Source organism: Sus scrofa, chromosome 5, assembly GCF_054392235.1.
Source record: "Sus scrofa isolate SSC_HxYL_T2T_F1_AM1 chromosome 5, Sscrofa_HxYL_maternal_Yorkshire_Landrace_v2.0, whole genome shotgun sequence".
In the NCBI taxonomy this organism is placed as follows: domain Eukaryota; kingdom Metazoa; phylum Chordata; class Mammalia; order Artiodactyla; family Suidae; genus Sus; species Sus scrofa.
In genome coordinates, this window is record NC_139387.1 from 63,820,569 (window position 1) to 63,842,390 (window position 21,822).

A 21,822-nucleotide genomic window follows, 5' to 3' on the forward strand; every position below is an offset into this window, starting at 1 on the left:
AAAAAGCTGCCGTTGCTGTAGGCAATTTCCAGAGAAGGGTTCTGTTTCCAGGAATTCTAGGTGGCAGACAGGAATTTTAGTCTGTACCCCCATCTTTCCCCCACCAACCCGACCCATTGTCTTTCCACCATCTTGGTTCCTTAATCCCTTCTTTTCCCCAGGCCCCTCTAGGACCTACGCCTACACCACCTCACAACCTCCTTTCCTGGCTTCTTTGTTCTTTTCTGTTTGCAAGTTTTGGTTGGAAAAGAAGCTGAAGAAGCCAGTGCTCTGAGCTCAGTTTTATGAGAAATCCTTAGTTTTTGGATCGAGGTGTCCGTAGTAACCAAGGAAAAAAAATATTTTCGAGTACCCAAATGTTCAGATTTATCACATCATGTTTGTGAATGAAAGGCTATCAAATAAAAAGCTAGTAAAACTCTAAGATAAAAGTGATTACTGAGAACCATCTACTTTTTAACTCTAAATTGAATTGGGGTCAGATGCATTTATCAGGTGTTCCAAGGGAAGTGAGGTCCTGAATCTTGATTTCTGTATCAATGGGGATATTTTAACAGCTAAGATACTTCCTGATGAGCCTTAGGCATATTGCATTTAGTTTGGTGCTGGGATGAAGTGGGCAGTGAACCAGGGCTCCTGCCGGGCCCAGATGGTCCTGGTCCAAGCTGGTCGCTTGGGCTCTTTCCTTCCTGACTGAGGTCCCAGGCACTTGGCCCAATTCCTGCTGCTTTTCTGGTCTGCCCTACCTGGGACAATCCTGAAGCAGTCAGTCTTGTCACTCAAGGATGGCTATGGAGTCGTATATAATTTCTGCAGCTTCAGTCATTCCTGTTATCTCCCCAAATGAATACACAATCTCTTTCAGTGATGGAAAATATGGGAATAAAACACAGACACAGACACACACACATATACACAGTCCTATTTTATGGTTTCTTACTCTGAGTTGGAATCATACAGTAAGACTTTCTTCCCTCCCATCTATTTTTAAAGAAAGGAAAACAGGGGAAGTTCCCATTGTGGCTCAGTGGAACCACATAATGAACCCAACATAATGTCCGTGAGGATGCAGGTTCAATCCCTGGCCTCACTCAGTGGGTTAAGGATCCAGCATTGCCACAAGCTGCAGTGTAGGTCACAAATGTGGCTCAGATCCTGTGTTGCTGTGGCTGTGGTGTAGGTGGGCAGCTGCAGTTCCAATTCGACCCCTAGCCCAGGAACTTCCATATGGTGCAGGTGCAGCCATAGAAAGAAAATATAAAAGAAAAAAAAATGAACTGAACTCACATGTGCTGAAAACTTTGTCATGTATCACTTTACAAATAAGGAAATTGAAACTCAGATAAAAGTTAAGTAGCTTGTCACACAGTAAGTGGAACGACTTACTATGTGAACCAACTCTCTGTGACTTCTGTACAACTTGCTAATCTTCTTTTCTCTCAGATATAACAGATCAGGATATGAGATTTTTTTTTTTTTGATTTTTGCTTTTTAGGGCTGCACCCGCAGCATATGGAAGTTCCCAGGCTAGGGGTTGAATCAAAGCTGTAGCTGCCGGCTTACTCCATAGCCACAGCAATGCAGGACCTGAACCACATCTGCAACCTATAACACATCTCATGGAAATGCCGGATCCCCGACCCACTGAGCAAAGCCAGGGATTGAACCTGCATCCCCCTGGATACTAGTCATATTCCTTTCTTCTGCACCACAACAGGAACTCCAATAATTTTTTTAAGCAGAAAAAAGCATTTTTTAAAATGTGAAGTTTTATATAGGATCCCACCATATAAAATAGAAAAAAGCAGTTTCTCTCATTGAAGCTGCAAAGAGGAGGCCTGGAGCTTCATTGGAAATCCTGGCCTCTTTGTTCCTTTCTGTTTGCAGGTTGAGGACAGAAAACAAGCTGAAGAAGCCAATACTCTGGGGAGGGTCCCCGAGGGTCCCTTAGAATCCCTCCTCCATGAAGGCTCTCTCAACTGCCATGACCTGCTGTCTGGCTTACAAAACACAGCACTTGGTGTGGCAAGAAGGTCTAGCACATTAGTAACATGTAGCCACCCAGTATCCTGCAGCCTCACAGGATACAGGACACAGTTTACTAGGAACTAACAGGAAAGTTAGTTTAGTGCCTCTTCTTGAAAACTAGCCTTTGTGAGGGAAGAATGTAGACTTTGGGTAAAGCATTTCATTTGTCTTGGAAAAAAAAAAAAGAGGAGTTCCCTGGTGGCTCAGTGGGTTAAGGATCTGGCATTGGCCCTGCTGTGGTGCAAGTCACTGCTATGATGTGGGTTTGATTCCTGGCCTGAGAACTTTTATCTGCTGTGGATAAAAAATGAAATACCTATTGCTATTTTATGCCTCAGTGAATGCACAGTGGATTACCTCATGTAAATTAAAACATCTCTCTGGGTTTGCCTGGATGCTCCCCACTTCTTTAGCATTTGTCAGACTGAGTTTCCACAACATGTGTGCAGAGCTCTCTCACACACTTAGCACAGAGGGTTGTTACAGTGCTGTGGGGAGCAGGCCTGGTGGATTCAGTCTCCTGGTCAGGGTGCCCAGGGTGGTCGAGGAATCAGCTGGACATGCTCACTTGGCACCTGTCTGGGTACTGGGATAGTAGGAGGGTTTGGTGGTTCAAATATGCAGAGAGAGAGAGATTGAGAGCTGGGGAAGAAGTCAGCATCTATTCCATGCTGACTCTGCCAGGCCCTCAGCTAGTGCTGTACACAACCAGCTCTGAGTTTTACCGCAGCTCCACAAAGTAGTGCTTTGGCTTTCGTGGGTGTGCTGAGGCTCAGAGATAGTAGGTGACTTCCCAAGGCTGCTGGGCATCAGAGCACAGGCTGCTGTGACTCAAAAGACTGTAACTCTTTCACGCATGACACTTTGCAGCCCCAAACCACCAGGCATCACACCTAGGCGCCCTCAGCGCAAGCCTGTGGAGGAAGCTCATCCTATTCCCACTCATGAACAAGGCAGCTGGTTCACAAGCGTCACCTGCTCACTTCAAGCCTCTGCTCTTGACTCTACCCAGGTGTACTTACATATTACGGGTCTTACATATTATGGTTTGGACACATTGGCTTTTTTGTTCTAGAAGAAGTTAGCCAGCTTTTGAGACAGAGTTTTATTGCCACAAATGTGCACAGATGGCCTGCTCTGTTGCAAGACATTGTCACTGAAGGTGGACCAGGCCCTGGCATCACTTTGCTGGGAAACCTGCTAGTGTGGCTTTGGTGCCCTGGACACATCACTGATGCACTCGATAGTGGAAAATCCAAGTTGAAAGCCAGGTGTGGGCTGTCCAGGACTCTTATCTGGAGGATCAGTACCTGCTTTGGCACCATGTGCCGATGACAAGAAGGTCCTCCTTGGGTCACAGGCTGCACCTCTTTTATATCCCAAGATCCGTGGCTATTGGGGGGTGGGGTGGGAGAGAGTGTTCAGCTGTCACCCTAGAGAAACGGAGCCAGCACAGGGCAGGCACCAGCTTCAGATGCTCGTGTGAAATGTATTCCAGAATTCTAAGATGGGCTTCGGAGATGATGGGAGGTTTTCTTGTCCTGGAGAGCCATGTAATATACTAAGTTATTCCAGGTACTGTTATTAGCCCCTTACACATTATCTTCGTTATTTTCCTGAAGCCCCATGAGAAAGCTCCCATCACTGCATCCATTTCACAGATGAGAGCACGAATCACAGTCAGGTGCCGAGTCTTAGCTTGAGTTTCTCTCCCAACCACAGTCTCTTGGTCTAAACCCTTCCATCTGCTATACTGCTGGGCTCTGTGCTGCCCTGCTTCCCAGATTCACAAGTTAAGGGAGGATGTGATTAGTTGGTTTTGAACATGAAAGAATCCTCCAAGACCATTCTGTTGTTTGTGTTTGTACAAGCAGTTGTGGTTGCAGTTAACCTTTCCCTCTTGAAACAGCCCTTTTGGACTTTTTGGAGTCCGTAGAACTGAACAAAAGCACGCTGTGTCAGCTGGCTTTGAACTCCTCTCCACTGCTCTAGACTCACCATGACACCCAGTCTCAGCTTCTCCTCACAGACCAAGTCTCAAGGCCCCCCATCCGTATGAGCTTTCATTGACATGGGACCACTCTGGGGCCTGTTTATCATTGGAACCCAGGACTCACATTCAGAGCTTTGCATATAGTTCAAAAATTTGAGCGGGCTTCCTAAGCAATCGTCTTGTTATGGGGTTGGTAAAGGGACAACAATAACAACAACAACAAAAAAAAAAAAAAAAAAAAGGGAGGAGAGATCTGACTTGGAGGAAAACCACTTCTGGAGAGAAGTAAAATATATCCATAGACATTTATTTATTTATTTATTTATTTATTTATTTATGTCGCACCCACGGCATATGGAAGTTGCCAGGGTAAGGCTCCAATCGGAGCTGCAGTTGCCAGCCTACACCACAGCCACAGCAACACAGGATCCTTAACCCATGGAGCGAGGCCAGGGATTGAGCCTGCATCCTCACGGATACTAGCCAGGTTCATTTCCACTGAGTCACGCTGGGAACTTTGAAAAGCTTGTTTTTTAAAAGAAACATCATGGTTCTGGGGTCTTTCCCTGAATCCTTAGTTGCCTTGGGAGTTACCTTCTCTCTGTTCTGTCTCATTTTTAACCTGTCTTCTGGGAACATTATTGGGTAGTCATATACCACCCTGAAAAACTCCCGTGGTAACTGAGATGGAGCATGGTTGTGAAGGTTTTCCTTGTGCTGCCAGCTTAGTTAAGGGCACACTGATGGCCATGGCCGGCAGTCCCAAAGTGTCAGTGATGTCACAGTGGAAATGTATTACTTGCCAATGCAGGCAGGTGTTTCTCCTCCAGGTGGTGGTTCAGGGGCCCAGCCTCCCTCCATCTTTTTGGTACCACCATCTCCATCTGGAGATGGTAGATAGATGGAGAGAGGGAGGAAAAGAAGGAGAGTAAGGAAAATTGCTCCTGGGGGCTGATTTTCAGGGGCCAGGGGCCAGGGGCCAGGGAGTGGAGTCTACCACTTTGACTATCTTCCATTGAACAGAACTGACTGCGAGTGCCTGGGAAAGGTAGCCCCAATGTGCTCAGTTACATTTGCAGTCACAACAAATCTACCTGATTCCATGGAATAACACATGAGTGAAATAAGTCAGAAAGACAAACACTATATGATATCACTTATGTGTGGAATCTAAACTATGCCACAAATGAACCTATTTACAAAACAGAAATAGACATGGAGAACAGACTTGTGCTTGCCAAGGGGGAGGGTAGATGGAGTGGGATAGACTGGAAGTTTGGGGTTAGCAGATGCAAACTACTGAATTTAGAATGGATTCGCAATGTGGTCCTACTGTATCGCACAGGAAACTGTATCCAATCTCTTGTGATAGAACATGATGGAAGATAATATGAGGAAAAGAATGTATATATATGTATGACTGGGTCACTTTGCTGTACAGCAGAAATTGGTACAACATTGTAAATCAACTATACTTTAAAAAAATTTTAAAAAACAAACGTATGAGCTGGAACCTGCTTGTGGAGGCCCGGAAAGAAACTGTCATTTTGGAGTCAGCCAGGAAGGAAAGCTTCAGAAGGTAGATTCCGAGGTTTGTTTACTTCTGTGGCCCTGGTGACTGATGCTTAGGGTGTTTTATGAATGCTTGCTGAATGCCAGGTGAGTGTGCGTCACCAGTACTCTGTCTTTAATACTTGAGTGTGGCAGTATATCCTTCCTTGACCCTCCCAGAAAGAAATCACCTGTCCTCTTGGGTGCACATTGGATGCTTTATGAATTTCTAGCACATTATCTGAAATACTCTGTTGCCCTTAGTATCTGTTCCATCATCCCCTACCAGAATGTAAATTCCTCCTAGCAGTGACCTTGTCCCATCCATCTTCATAGCCCCAGCCCCTTCCACAGTGCCTGGCCTGGGAAGTTGAGTAAACACATGATTTTGTTTGAGGGTTGGAAACTTACTATTTCCCAGATGGAAAGGTTGGAAACAGACCTCTCTTCAAGGCAGCTCTGAGCAGTGGCATGCCCACAGAGCCTGCCCTTTTAGCAAAATGGGAGAGTCAATTCGTTCTTCAAGCCTATGTCTGTGAGAGGTATAGAGCCATACATTCTGTTTTTTTGTTTTGTTTTGCTTTGGTTTTGGTTTTTAGAGCTTCGCCTACGGCATATGGAAGTTCCCAGGCTAGGAGTCAAATCAGAGCTACAGCTGCCGGCCTACACCACAGCCACAGCAACTCGGGATTGGAGCTGTGTCTTCGAACTACACCACATTTCATGGCAACATCGGATCCTTAACCCACTGAGCAAGGCCAGGGATCGAACCGCATCCTCATGGATACTAGTCCAGTTTGTTTCTGCTGAGACACAACAGAAAATCCTAAAGCCACACATTCTTAATGTTAATGAGGTCCTTAGATGTGTAGGCAAAAGAAGGAAATGCTTTCTGATGAATGAAGCAATAGGCTACCTCAGAGGTGGCAATTCCAGAAGCACACTGGAAATGTTCCGTATGGTAGAATCAGCCATGCCAGGGATATGGTGGATGGGAGTGGTGTTTTGAACAGGCGAGTGGGCTAGCTTGGTGACTCTCATCAAATGGGAAGGATACGTAATTCCCTTGTGGCACATCCGGATTAAGGATCCAGTGTTGTCACTGCTGTGGTTTGGGTTGCTGCTGTGGCACAGTTTTGATCCCTGGCCTGGAAACTTCCTACATGCCATGTGACAAGGCCAAAAAAAAAAAAAAAGGAAAGACCATGTCGGGGTCCATGGTGATTGACGAGCAGCAAAAACAATGAACACTTGCTATTTCTGTCCTATAAGCCATTGGAAGAAAAGGTGTTATTGCATAAGATATATGGACATATTTGAGATATGTAAGTGAAGAACGTTGAAAAAGTCTTGATGAATGTTTTCTTGGTCCTTCCAACAACAAAACAACTCCGATTCCCTAATTTATTTTTACAAGTTCGTATATGGCACCATTTGTAGTTCTGGTGCCTACTTTACTGAATATGGTCAAAAATCTTTCATTGGTTGATTGATTGATTCATTCAACATTATTAGATAAATATTTGTTGAACAAATGATTGAATGAACTGGTGACTCTTCCTTGACTCTAGGCTTAACAGCCCCACTTGTCCCAAGTCTTGTGATTGTGACGTTTGTTTTCCACAAACCTAATGGTTCGGGTGACCCTGCCCTGGACAACCTTCAGTTTGTTAATGTCCCTCATAATACAACCCCCAAGTCTAAACATGACATTCCATCTTGACATTCCAGAGCCCACCAGGATCAGGCCCTGTGATAATCATCAATGGAAACTGAAAAGAAACATTCTGCTATTCTGGAAGACCAAGAGTCACAGATAGCATGGCTTTTACATTTCCTTCCAATGTATCCAAGTGGGGCTGTTAAAACCCAGAGGAAGAAATGCATGTGGGTTATGTTTTTGCTGCTTTCTAATCCCTTTAGCCAAAGTAGATGTTATATTCAGTGCTGGACATGGCCTCTGAGCTCTGAGCCTGTGCCAAGCCCCGGGCTAGTGAGCGGTGAGCTAGGAAACGAGCCAGCTCATTTGAAGCACATTACATCAGACATTTCCCGAGGTGGAAAGGAAGGCCTCCTTGCTAGAAAGCAGGGAGGATTTTGGCTCTTAGAGACTAAATTCAGTAACTCTACCCTTCTGGCTGAGAGCCAGCCCTCTAGCAAACAGCTCTCACATGGTCTGCAAAAAAAAAAAAAAAAAAAAAATCAGATCCAAAATCTCCGGCCCCTGCTTTACATGTTGACACCACAGCCTTTGAGAGATGGATCACCTTTCTGGGGGCAGAGACAGATTTTAGAAGAGGGGAGAGATTATAATATCCTATTAAAGATTTTATAAGAGTTTTTTAAAAAACCTAACAGTTTTCTAATTTTTAACATGGGGACAATATTAACTTCGTAGCAGAAAATTATTAACTCAGATTTAGAACACTTTCCCCCTTCAAAAAAGGTTGCCACCTATCACTTTCTCCCCTTTTCAAGTTAAATAAAACCATATAATATGTAGGGATAGATATATGTTAAATGTTACATTTTTAAATGGGAACATAGTGGTAGTTTCTTGATTAACTTCAGAAATCGGCTTTTGCAGCCAAGCAATTTGAACTCAGTAGCACTCCAAGTTAAATATTTTGTTATTCCAAAATCTTCAGCTCCTTCTATGCACCATGTAGGCTACTTTGAATTGCATATGATAATGTCTCCATATTCAGTGTATTCTAACACTTCTCAGATGATTAAAAAAATCTTAATAACTCAGAGGCCCTGGCTGCCTCTGCCTCTGCTCTGAATTCTTTTTTTTCTTTTTTTTCTTTTTAGGGCCACACCCATGGCATATGGAAGTTCCAAGGCTAGGGGTTAATTGGAGCTGCAGCTGCTGGCCTACACCACAGCCACAGCAATACTGAATCCTTAACTTACCAAGTGAAGCCAGGGATTGAACCCGCATCCTCATGGGTAATAGTTGGGTTAGTTACCACTGAGCCACAATGGGAACTCTCTCTAAATTCTTAAGGGTGAAAATTAAGCTGATTTGAGGGGCCCCTAGGACCTATGAATGAATCAGATACAAACATCGTTGTGTGAATCTTTTTTGGGGGGGCCACATCCACAGCATGCAGAAGTTCCCCGGGCCAGGGATTGAATCCACATCAACAGCAGCAAACTTGAGCCACAGCAGTGACGATGTAGGATCCTTAACCTGCTAGGTCACCAGGGAACTCCCGAATAATCCTATCTGATAACCTGTATACCTGTGAAATATGGTGCTATTACTAGGTAATTCCACAGTTCATTAACAGAGACTCAGGAGCGATAAACTGCAGAGTCACCTGTTGGGATTAAAACTCAAGTCTTCTGACAGATGGATGCTTTTCTTACCATCAGCTCTACAACTTCAGAAGCACTGGTGTACAGGGAGCAGTGATGGCTGCAGAGACCCTGGAAAGAACAATCTGATCGAGCACCTCGTGTGCCCTGTTTTCTAAACTCTGCATCTTCAGTCTAACCCTGGATACTTCATCTTTTCTTTTGGGAAAACTGATCTGGGACTATTTGATCCCTACCTCGAAGTGGTGCTCAAGAAAAATCATAAAATATTTACAGGGTGCTTTAAGTTTCAGGGAAGTGACGTTCCTGTCTGTGAAAGTGGGAAGGGCACCAGCATCCCCATGGGTCTTATCAGATCACCCAAAGTCACACACTCCCCTCCTGACCAGTCCCTGGGCAAAAACCTAAGGATGTCGCACATACACTTGCCACTTGCTTTAGCTGTGTGTGTTCCTGAGAATGGAGTGACACATTCTCCACATGTCCAAGACAGGATGTAAAGGGGTGGGAGTGAGAAGAGAAGGAGGTGGCAGCAGGGAGGTGAGAAGGCAGGAAGGGAGGTGAGTAAAAGCTGACAGTGCCCAGGGAGCCCAAGCTGTTAACCTGCAGGGTCTGGACCTCCTCTGCCGTCCCCGCCCCTCCTTGAGGTGAACCTGAGACTCACCGGCCTGGTCTTGCAAAGAACTGTGCCAAGCTCTGCTGTGGCCAGCCCTTCTCAGTGACAAGAGACAGTGGGGTGCAGAGCTGTTCACTTGGCATCCTTCACCGTCACTAAGGTCACTGATAAAATAGGACACTGATCCCACAAACATGGCTTCATGAAGATACTGAGGAAAGAGGGGAGCACAGGCAAGGGGCAGTGAGCAGATGCACAGAGAGGGGGGCACAGCCTCCAGAAACACACACAGGAAGGCTCCGATAGCCATGCTGCCACAAGGAAGCAGCCAGCTTATGTTTACTTTCAACTCAAAAGTGTTTTCCTTTGTGGAGCCATCACCTCTTCTTTCTCAGGATGTGACACAAAGTAACAGGCTTCTCCATGCCATAGTGGTCCATTTTGACAGCGCTCATGTCACAATACAAGACCATGTACCATAATTATACAAAATGCAAAGAATCAAATGTTACTAGTTGCACAGGTTAAAATGAAACTGACAACCCCAAAGAAAACAAAACAGGAAGAAATCTCTGTCGGAATCCATAGAGATGCTTGACAGTATTACCCAAGGGGAAAAAAGTAGCCAAATAATTGTCCTAACATGCTGCAGTTCATTGCCGTAACTTCATAAATTCCCAGCTCTTTGGGGGAAAGTGCATGGTCACAGCCCATGGTTCACAAAGAAATAGCTTTTACATGTATGCAGGTCAACAGAAAAAGGAATGCAAACTGTAGGCACCAAGATTGCTCACACGGCAACAGAGTCTAAAGATTCAGACTTCAAAAGTCTTCAGAACCAGTTCTAGTTTGTTGAAAAAGAATCTGGACAGTGACATTAGTCCAGAAGGGCCAAGGCAGAGACAGTTAATGGTTAGTAAGAAAAAAAAAAAATCCAAAACTAGAAGAATTAAGACTTAAATTTTTTTTTTCTATTCTACTTTGAAGCTGAATTACAGATTTTCATATTTGGAAAAGATTCGCAGTCGATCTGTAGGGAGAACCTCTCTCTCTTCCCCCATCCACCCTCCCCGCTTGTGTTGGAGTACAGATACCACCGGTTCAATTTCCTTGAAGCAAAATCCCATTTCTTCATGTGTGGCCATGCCTCTTTTAAACAATGAGGTACAATTTGACACTCACAATGCTTGTTCCTGCTTGGGCTATGAGCTTGATCAGTGGCGTGGGCAGAAAACAATTCAACATTCTGATAAAATCACACATACACAGAAATTATTGCACTTAAAAACAACAACCCCAAAACTCAGCCCAACCAGCAAAGGGCTAGCAAAACCCTTCAGAAGGGTTGTGCTTCCTGCCCTTTGCAGAGCATCTGGATCTTTCTGGTGTCCAGTTAATGAATGTCCAGAAGTGAAAGAGTCCAAAAGACACTGTAGGCTCTTTAAGGCTAAGTCGTCCTGGTGCTTCTATGAGAGAAGTTATTTCCTTGGCCACATTTTACAAAGCAGGGCTCTTTTTAGCAAATGGCTAGTAGGGCCCCCCAAAATTCTGGAAGCAAGGGAGGATGTCCTGTCCTGTGAATGAGAGAGAGAGAGAGAAAGAGAGAGAATAAGCAGCCTGGGAGAGGGTCACCAACGGATCTGCAGGAAGTACAGTGATCCTAACTCCATCACTAGCTCTTCCTTACACTCAGTCCCACAGCCTGTGTGGATGTCGGTTTATCTGTCCATCTTTCTGTAAGGCCTCCTTTCTGTGGCTCTGAATGTCTCTCCCTCTATCTGCTACAAATTTGTCTCTGTCTTTCCTTATTCTTTATCATTCCTGTCTCCTCCTGCCTCTGTCTCTCTTTGTTGATGGACATAAAGGTCCAATGCTAGTCCTAGCCTGGTACCCACTGGTCCATATCCTTCTATAGCTCTTCCACGAGACACCCCTGCCCTCTCCCCACCCTGTCAATGGTCCCCTCCACCAGTCTCTGTATATTTACACACATCCCATGCTCTGTTTACTGAGTCGAATTTGAAGATTACTTGTTACTTCAGCCAAGATTATTTATAGCTCCAAAATCTGAACTCCTAGGCAACTGCCCAAGGCATTGCCTCTGTCATGATCTTTTTTGACGAAGTTCTCAAGTAAGTGCTCACTTAATGAATGAGATCAAAGCATTTCAAAACTCTGCTATCCTGAGACTATTGTCAATATTGTTTTTCTTCTTTGGGGTGTCTACTTCAACTCCTGCTTTCTTTGCAACCCTTGATATGGCCCTTAAAATCAATTAAATATTTCCATAAAATATCTAAATAAGTAGAGTTGGATGGTAATCTCCTGATATCAAGGCACAGATCTAGGATCAGAGTAATTTAAGGTTCGGGGTGGAAGGAATGGAGGTCAAATCTTCACGAATTGCCGAAGCTCCTGCATCTGCCACATGTGCCAACCAAGGTGCCCTGAAGCTCTGAATTTCACTAATGGTATTTGCCTCTCCCTACAACTGCCTCCCTGTGACCACCTCTGCGGCCTCAGGGTCAGTACTCATAGCTGCCTGCTGCCTTCTGATGTATCCCATCGTATCTTCTCTCGTTGTTCTAAGACAGGGCGCCCGTGATGGGCTCTTCTGTACTTACTGGTCCAGATTCTGAACTAGGACTTGCTGACATTCTCATAGATGACATCACTGATGCAGAACTGCTGCTTCTTCTTCATCCACATGAGTTGCACACACTGGTGGATAAAAATGTACTGCTCCTGGAGCAGCAGACAAAGGCATGTTTTAGAGCAAGATAGCTTTGTGCAAAAAAATAGTATTTTAATATTGTGGCAGGGTTAAATACTAGGATGTGATGTCAAGGGAAACAGTTTTCATTATTTGTGAGACACAATTTTATAACTAGGAAATCCAAGAGAATCAGTTGTAAATATATATCTTTTTTCAGCTGAATCCATGGCATATGGAAGTTTCCAGGCCAGGGATCAAATCAGAGCTGCAGCTGTGACCTACGCTACAGCTGAGGCAATGCTGGATCCTTAACCCACTGCACCACAGTGGGACCTCTTAAAGAAATTTTTATTAATAACAGGGCTCAGGAGTTCCCCGGTGGCTCATCAGATAAAGAAGCCAGCGTTGTCATTGCTGTGGCTGGAATTCAATCCTTGGCCTGGAAGCATTCCACTGGTATGGCCCCCTTCCACTGCCCCCACCAAGGAAAATAACAATAGGGCTCAAACTATCACTACTCAATGCTAAAGGCAGTGAATATTCAATCAATAAATGATGGGGCTCTTTTGAAAAAAAATGGTGCATCACTTCATAATAATACACTGAAATAAATTCCAGAAAGCTTAATAGATTAAGCCATAAAAATATGAAGAAAATATGGGTTAATTCCTCTCTGATTATGTTAAGGAAGAACTTTCTAAGCTTTGAACAGTAAATGACAAATAAAAATTTCAAACTACTGTATGTGAAAAGCAGTAAAAAGAATAAAATACAGAGCAAACCAGAAACTGAGAGGGAAAAATAGTTTCTAGAATTATGGCAAGTGTTGATACCTGTATTTTTGTTTAAAATTTATCCAAATCAGTAACATGCACACTTAAACTGACAAATAAATAAAATACACCGCTAGACTAAATATTTCCACAGGGCAGGGACTGTGTCTTTTTCCTCCTAATGCCTAGCAGTTAATTTGTGCTTATTAAATATTTTTTGAAGTAAAATGAGAAAATATAAAACAAGTGCAAATATGGTCAGGCATTTAAAAAATGTAAACCAAAAACAACTGTTTTTTACCTATGAAGTGAGCAAAGCTGAGGAAAAAGTAACATCCAATGATGATTTGACCTGTTGAAGCAATTATTTTTATCTACTGTTAGAGGAGGTAAAATTAATAAAATGCTAATAAATAGCATTGTGGACAGATAGAAGTAAGAACGTGGGAAAGAATCCAATTTAATGGCCTATAAAAAGGAGAATGTTTTCAGTAAACAATGACATATGTAAAACGAAACATTATTCAGTCTTTAAATGAGACTTACAGAGTTTTAGGCAATTTGGGCTGATTCATGCAGAAAAATGTTGAATGAAAAATCAGAAGGCAAAATTAGCATATACATGTAGAGCATATAAGCAAAACGGTGTGAAAATTCTCCTTGAGTGAAGTCTGAGATGAGTTATGCCAAACTATTGAGGGGAGCTGTCTTTGTGCCATGAAGTCAAGGTCATATCACAGACTTTCTCCTTCTTATTTCCCAGAGTTTCTCTCTAAGTAACACCATTGGAAATAACCTTTCAATAAGAACCAGTTAAGATACCCATAGGATTTCAAGAAGGCTTTTGTATGACAACTTTATACAGAGGATAAGTTTAAATACTTCAAATTTCCCTGGATTGATTGTATTTTTCAACACAATTTGGAGACATTCCCTTTTATTGTGACAATATCACATCAGTAATTGAGATTCCCCTTCTTGTTATGACACATCCCTTTGTTGTTTCTGGTGTTGAGTCAGGCACAGGGCATTGATAAAGACAGAGAATGCCTGGTTTCTCAACCCATAATCTTGCAGGGGCCAAACTTTGTGTGAAAAAACAAAAAAAACTTTGTAGCTGGGCCACAGGAAAAGTAAACAAAAGACTATTTAAAGGCACATCTCTGAGAGTTCCTGAGAAATCTAAGCTAACAATCAGGAGGACTGGCTGCTCAAAGCAAGGCCCTAGCTGACCTCCAGGAAAAGCTTATTCCAGGAAAATTAAAAAAAAAACCTTTGATGAAAATAGAAGAGAGAGTTCCCTAGTGGCTCATTGGGTTAAGGATCTGGCATTGTGACTGCTGTGGCTTGGACTGCTGCTGTGATGTGGGTTCAATCCCTGGCTGGGGACTTTCCACATGCCATAGGTGCCACACACACACACACACACACACACACACACACACACACACACAAAGTTAAGAAATAAAAAGAAAGAAGAGAGCCCAGGAGAGGTGAAGGCTGTCCACATGCAGTACTTCTCAGTTTCAAAGCATTTATTTTGATGATAGGGATTTACCTAATGTATACTTTACAACAAATAATGCATGAATGTTGTCTTTGACACATTTTGAATGAGAAGTGGGAGCTCTGGGAGGTGAAGCACATTGTACAGTGATCGCCTCGGCCGCTGGCCTCTTGCAGGGTCCGGCCTGATGACCCTATTCTCTGACTACCCCTTGCTACTCTCATGCAGGAGTCTACACAGCATGCCTATCCACAGAGAAAGGGGAAGAGGGCTTGTTAAAACACAGTCCATGTAGCGTGCTGCAGGGACCTGAAATGTGCATCTGAAGACAGGGTCAAATCAGTCAATGGCCTCTGTTGGTTGTAGAGTGGGGGGGGGTGGGGGTGGTAGAATCAAGGTGACAGGCAGTCAAGAGGACATAGGAAAATTAGAAACCAACATGGGAGGTCACTCATACACCACACACTATGGTTCCTATATATACACTGGCTCAGAAATCAGCTGGAGAATCATTCTGGCCTCTTGAAAATCATTAGTGTCAAAGGAGTGCTCTGGGGTCATGAAGCTGAAGAAAATAATTTTTTACTCTGCTTTTTACTCATTACCATCAGTAACCTAGGAGGCAGCAGGACTGGGGCATGAATTGGGCTCAAGGAAGATGTTAGGAACATCCTAACATTCAAAATCCAAGTTGAACCACGAAGAGCAGAGGAGTGAGGAAAAACAGAGGTAAGTCAATGGACAAGATGTTCTAGATAAAACTAATAAAACTGACATAAGTAAATAAACTGGAGAGGATCACTGCAAAAATCCCGAGGGAACTCTAGAGTGAAGCTGGAATGTTTGGGAAAAATCAGTAACCTGTGGTGACCTGTGCATCTTCTGCTGACTTTGAATTTTCCCACGAGAGTTCAGGGAAGGGATAGCATACTTAAAAAAGGCTATTTCCCTGGAGATGTCAACCTAAAATGCTGCCATAAACAAAGAGGTCATCAAAATTTGAGGAAAGAAAGTTAGAGGAGAAAACAACTTTTTCTCAGCTATGCAACAAGGTGCATGGTGGCTGCCCTAGCTAGTCTCGTATGATCGCCATACCTGCAGAAGGATCATGGTGCTGGAAATTGGTTGGAGGGTCTGCCATGTGAAGGTAGTTTTTAAAAAGGGATTAAGATTCTGTAGTTGGAAAGTTGAAAGCAAAAAAGGCTATAATCAAAGTCTATAAAGTTATAAAAGGTATAAATTAAGTCAATGGGGGCAGACATTTCATCAAATCCCAAATACTTAAAATAAGGAGTGGCTCTTTGAAGCTTGGGGATTAACATACATAATAAGGAGTGTCACTAGCATAGTAGGATATAGATTTACGGAAGTGAAAGCCAAAAATATGGACGGATTCATAAAGCACCGTTTAATCACTAGGTAGCTGGGCTTCTCCGGGAAGCCCAGGACATTTTAAGCTTGTGACAACAAGGTAATGTTCACGTCCCCACAGCAGTAAATTAGAAGGCAGCAGGACTTGGATGCGAGTGGGCTCAAGACACTAATAGATGCCTTGCTTCCGAAACATCCGTGAGCCATCTGAATGTTAAATGAGCTAGTCTTTCCAAAGTGCCACAATCTTGCTGTAGTTCAGAAATAAACACATTGGAATGGCTGTGCCAAGCCTTGGTCATCAGATAGGATGGGGAAACAAGAGAGAAAAGAAAAAAGGGTGGGAAAGGGGAAACCAGAAACACTGAGACAGGAGCCTGGACCTGCAGGCTTTTGAGTTATACTGACATCTAGTGGTGATTTGTAGGAAAGGCGTGGGGAAGATTAAGGCAGTTTTTAATTCCTTGGGAATTTAGTCAAAGGTCAGGACAGGCTGTGTTCTATTCCACGAGTGTTCCTCCCACACACACTCCTTGAGAAAAAGGATTATTGTTCGCTTGAAGCTAAGAAGTTGTGAGTATACGGCTGGGTGACTAAGATTACGAAGAAACTACTGTGCTTATGTTTGCGGCCCACACTGGTACACACCCACTGCTGCTCTGGTGCTTGTGTAATACTGTCTGCAGGCACCGGCCTGGGGCTGCCGCTCCAGCCTGAGTGCATTTTAAGGCTTCAAGGGAAGAGAGCGCTTGGGAGAATAGGAGGAAGAGGAGCCTGTAACACTGATGGATATTTCTGGGAATGCCTCCATCTTGTTGCAATGATGAATCCATTCATTTAGATCAAGGGAACAGACTGTGCTGGTAGATTAGGGGCTGGAAATCCGTAAAATCATAAGGGGGGGGGGGGACAAATGAAACCATCCATAAACAGAAACAGACTCACGGAACGGACACAGAGAACAGACTTGTGGTTGCCAAGGGGAAGAGGGGAGGGAGTGGGATGATCTGGGAGTTTGGGTTAGTAGATGCAAACTACTCAATTTAGAATGTATAGTCAATGAGATCCTGCTCTACATCACAGAAACTATATTCAATCTCTTGCGATAGACCGTGATGGAAGAGAGTGTGAAAAAAAGAATATATATGAGTTCCCATTGTGACTTAGTGGTAGCGAGCCCGACTAGTATCCATGAGGAGGAGGGTTCAATCCCTGGCCTCGCTCAGTGGGTTAAGGATCCAGCATTGCTGTGAGCTGTGGTGTAGTTCACAGATGTGGGTCGGATCCCGAGTTGCTGTGGCTGTGGTGCAGCCCAGCAGCTGAAACTTCGATTCGACCCCTAGCCTGGGAACTTCATATGCTGCAGGTGTGGCCCTAAAAAGCAATACACACACACACACACACACACACACACACACACACACACAACTGGGTCTGCTGTACAGCAGAAAAACAAAAAAAAATCACAAGGGGGACAGAAAGCATAAGTTCAATCCATATTATCATCAAAAGTGAACTTGGATAGAGCATCACATGAAGGACAAACTAATGACAAACTCATTGAATCAAATCTAGTATTTTAAAAAGAATTAAATCACATCAGTTCCAAAGTCTCCAGTTGGTGGCATTAGCTAGATTGGCTGCTACCTTTGCTGAACTCTCAGTCTGTTCAAAGGGCTTTTATTCCATTATAGATACAGCCATGTGCTCTGGACTACTGAAGGGTGCGTGAAGCCAGTAAAAGTGGCTGTTTCTTTTATACCTTGGAACAGTTTGAACATGCACAATAAGAAACCAGGAATGGCGGAAACAAACACAAAATTCAAGTTTTGAAACACGAGATTGTATAACAGGAAAATTTTCAGTCAAGGGCAAATTTAAAAATATGCTATGATTGCATCCCTACCTCTGTCTGTACCATAGACATCCGGTATGACCGCATATCTGACACCAGCCCTAGGATGTCGACAAACTCATGGTCCCGGATGTGCTGCAGGAGCCTGTCCAGGGCGATGAAGGTTCCTGTCCTTCCAACTCCAGCACTGCAAAAGAGATCCCCACAGCACATCACTTAGTGCTCCTACACTGTTAGAAAGAAATGGATGATTTTAAAAAAAACAACTTACGGGTAGCATCCTTGAGAAAAAAGACTAAACTGGCAATATTTCCCACTGAACTGATTTTTAAGGATGCAGTTGTGGTTGGTATGTCTCCTAATGTCACAGTCCTATCACTGCTACCCCCTTAAAGAGGTATGGGTCTACACTGCCTTGGCCACATCTGCCCTTCCGGCCCCCAGGGTCTCTATTTCTTAATAAAGTAATGATTCCATATGGAGTCTGCTGGAGAGCTGGTTCCTGCCTTCTGGGAGCCAATACACATAAATAATCCCAGTCTTCTGAGTAGCCTCGGTGTTAAGCCCAGCTAGAAAGTCCAAGTGAGATGCCCAGGCCTCAGCTCTAGTGCTGGGGTGCTAGTGATTTGTGCCTTCAACCCTAGGTTGAGTTCCTCTTCCAGACCTTCCTTAGAGCATATCCGCCCTGCTAGTGGACGCTGGTCTGCCTCAGCCTCCCAGGAGATGTCTACATTTAGGTCTTTGACTCAAAATCAAGTTTAACGTTTGGACCCAGTCTCTTCCAATCCCCAGATCCCAGTGCTCAGAGTGCAAAGGGAAGTGGCGGGATATAGGTTGACCAGTTGTCCACCACAGTCCCCAATGTTACAGTAAAGTGAGTTCTTCTTTTCCTCCAATCACTCACAGGTTGAAGTGCCAACTGGGTCTAAACTCTGGATTATGAGGCAATATGAGAAAAGAGAAATCCAAACCAATATACATGTGGGATTTTTTGGGAGAGAACTCCAACATGAAAAATCACGAATTTAGTTGTCTGGTTTGCTTTTTCTACCAGACAACTCTTCCCTCTTAGGACTTAGCTTCTCAGATGAATTGCCCCGTGTCAGTGTAAACACTGGTAAAGTCACATCCGGAACTGTACCTGCTACTTGCATGAAAGGAATCCATGGGTTTGACCCCATGGTTGAGCAACTATATTTTTTGCACTTGGAAAGAAGCAATTTAAGACTAGATAATCTGGTGAAGTAAAGCTTTTACCTAGGAATGACTGACAGCAAGGATGTTCTTCCTACCAACAGAAAGTTGGTAGCTTATGAAGCATTTTTCTTTCCAGAGAGACACATACTCCTCTCTGTCTCTCTCTGTCTCTGTCTCTCTCACACACACACAATTCTAGCTATTATAGTTCACTAAGGCCAAGGCATTAGATCCGGGATTATTGGTTGTCAAGGCCTCCTCTGACATCTCTATCCCATTTCTATCTCTTATACATGGTAGGGGCACATTTATACCCCCTGCTCTTTTGAATTTGCATAAATATTTTACACCAGTATTATGTCACTTGCCGTTTTATGTCTATTGATACTACTCTGGGCTGTGACTGCCTATTTATTTATTTATTTATTTATTTATTTATTTATTTATTTCATTTATTTTTCCACTGTACAGCATGGGGACCAAGTTACACATACATGTATACATACTTCTCCCTCCCATTGTTGTGTTGCGATGTATCTAGACATAGTTCTCAATGCTACATAGCAGGATCTCATTGTAAATCCATTCCAAGAGCAATAGTTTGCATCTGTTAACCCCAAGTTCCCGATCCCTCCCACTCCCTCCCATCCCCCCCTCCCCGGGCAGCCACAAGTGTATTCTCCAAGTCCATGATTTTCTTTTCTTTGGAAAGGTTCATTTGTGCTGTCTATTAGATTCCAGATATAAGTAATATCATATGGTATTTGTCTTTCTCTTTCTGACTTATTTCACTCAGTCTGATTGGCTATTTTTAATTTGACCTTGTGTTTAGCTATGTTATAATCTCCACCAAATCCTTGATAGAATAGGATATTATCACACAGTGCTTAAAAGCATGGCTTTTGGAGGCAGGTGTGCTGGGCTTTGAATATTAACTCCTCCATATGCCAAGTCCAAGAAGATCTGTGACTCCCTTAACCTTTCTTCTCCTTAGGTTTTTTTTTTTTTAATTTTCATCTGAAAATGGGAAAATAACATTCATCTCACATGCCACAGGATGTACGATAGCCATATTATAAGTAAGTCATGTCCCTAGTAAGACTGCAATTAATCATACATTTAAAAAATCATAATTAATTTAACTGTTGATTTGATCTTATCAGAGGTTTATGGAAGTATGGGCAATTTCCTTTAGAAAACAAAGCCTTTGGTGCCTAACTGACACTGCATTTGATGAGGTTACCTGCAGTGCACGATCATGGGGCCTTTGCTCTTCGTAGCTTGCTGTCGGACCATGTGTACAAACTGCAGGATGCTTTCCGCAGCATTGGCTGTGGGCACCCCGTGATCAGGCCACGCAGTGTAGTTAAAATGCATCACATCCTGCATCTCGTCAGCCTTTGGGAGAAAAACAAGCATTAATCTCACTCTGTTGTCTGGATGGCTCAGGCCTCTGCAGCTCACAGGCGATGGTAAAGCCACATACCACTCCTGGTTGGTACACCTCCCTTTCCAGCTCTCTGTATTGTGTCTAGCACAAAGAAGGCCCTGGGGGAAAAAATGCTAATTGTATAAAGCTCCAAAGAGTAGGATAAAGAGGCTAATCCATGCCTGGGTACTGATAAGAGTTTAAGCAGATCAGAGTTTACATCCTGGCTCTGCAGCAGCTCTGGGCAATGAACTAAACTCTGTAAGATGCTGGTGATGCCACTTGGCCAGGCTGGTGCACCCCTTTCCAAGACACTGCTCACAGCATCTAGTGGTGCTCCGTCACCTCCTCCAACCAAGGAAGCTGCCTTGCTGGAAATTGTTTTCACAGTGAGAGAGATTGTGTTCTCTGGCTGAGGGCAGCCTGCAGCTCATGAGTTCCTGATATCTGGACACAAAAAGCCAGAATAAGCCAGCGCTATGGTGTCATTCATGCTCCAGTGCTGTCCGAGGGACCTGGCTGGGGCTAGACTTCAGCCAAACCCATGGCTGTGTGTGGCGTCTTCCCCGTGCTGTCCTGTCCTGCTTTCCCTATTCCCGTACAGATTTCACCCCAGATTATACTTTCCAAAAAATCCCCTGGCTTGGACAACAGCCCAATTCCTGTCTTGGGCTCCGGTACTCAGGGACCTGACCCAAGACAAACTTGCTAAACACTAGTTTTCTCTCGCTCACAAAGTGTTTGGTGGTGGTGGGGATAAACCAGGAGTTTGGGATTAACAGATATACACTACTACATATAACATAGGCAAACAACAAGGACCTACTATATAGCACAGGGAACTCTATTCAATCTCTTTTAATAATTTATAATGGAAAAGAATAATAAAAAGAATATATATGTATCACTTCTGTATACTTGAAACTAACACGACCTTGAAATTAACTCTACCTCAATTAAAAAAAAGTCTAACGGTATCTACAACAAGGGTTATGTGTGATCATGCTTGTGAAGGGAGGTACTTGTTAGAAATTATTCTCATCACTACTGCTATGTAAGTACTACCACTCGCTCCCATCCAGTGATGGGCTGTTCTGAGAATCCTGGGAAGTGGGAATGTTTTGTATATTTTCCTGTTCATATGAACCCATACACCAAATACACTGTTGTTCCCTATGACCTGAGTAAGTATCAACTATATGGGTCCTTCAAGATTGATTTTTTTTAGTCCCCTCTAATTTATAAGCATAAGGTTTTATTCCGCTCTTGTTATCAAAATATGCCAAACCCAGTTCTCGCAAAAATCGAATGCATCCCTCATCCCTCAAACTTGCTAAGACCCTAGAATCCACTTAGTAGAGGGAATACTATATCATAATTTAGAAGAATTTGGTCTGGCTATGAGTTTGGAGATAAATTTGAGGTTTCGGGTATTAGTGAGAAATAAATTTTGTAGACTCAG

At 43.5% G+C, this 21,822-nt stretch overlaps 1 protein-coding gene across 3 annotated transcripts in view; it reads right to left on the minus strand.

The window, feature by feature from the left end:
* Positions 1–9,815: 9,815 nt before the first annotated feature.
* The window catches only part of PTPRO (protein tyrosine phosphatase receptor type O), a 241,700-nt gene continuing 229,693 nt past the window's right edge, over positions 9,816–21,822 (minus strand). For all 3 annotated transcript variants that reach the window (XR_014803817.1, XM_084956710.1, XM_003126453.5), the window contains 4 exons: positions 20,175–20,329; positions 17,786–17,921; positions 12,137–12,257; positions 9,816–11,086 (listed from right to left, as the gene is read on the minus strand). Coding sequence is in view for 2 of the 3 variants with exons in the window: in XM_084956710.1 (XP_084812836.1) it covers positions 12,153–12,257; positions 17,786–17,921; positions 20,175–20,329 (396 nt within the window). In the remaining variant the exon portion in view is untranslated. The remainder of the gene's footprint in view (positions 11,087–12,136; positions 12,258–17,785; positions 17,922–20,174; positions 20,330–21,822) is intronic.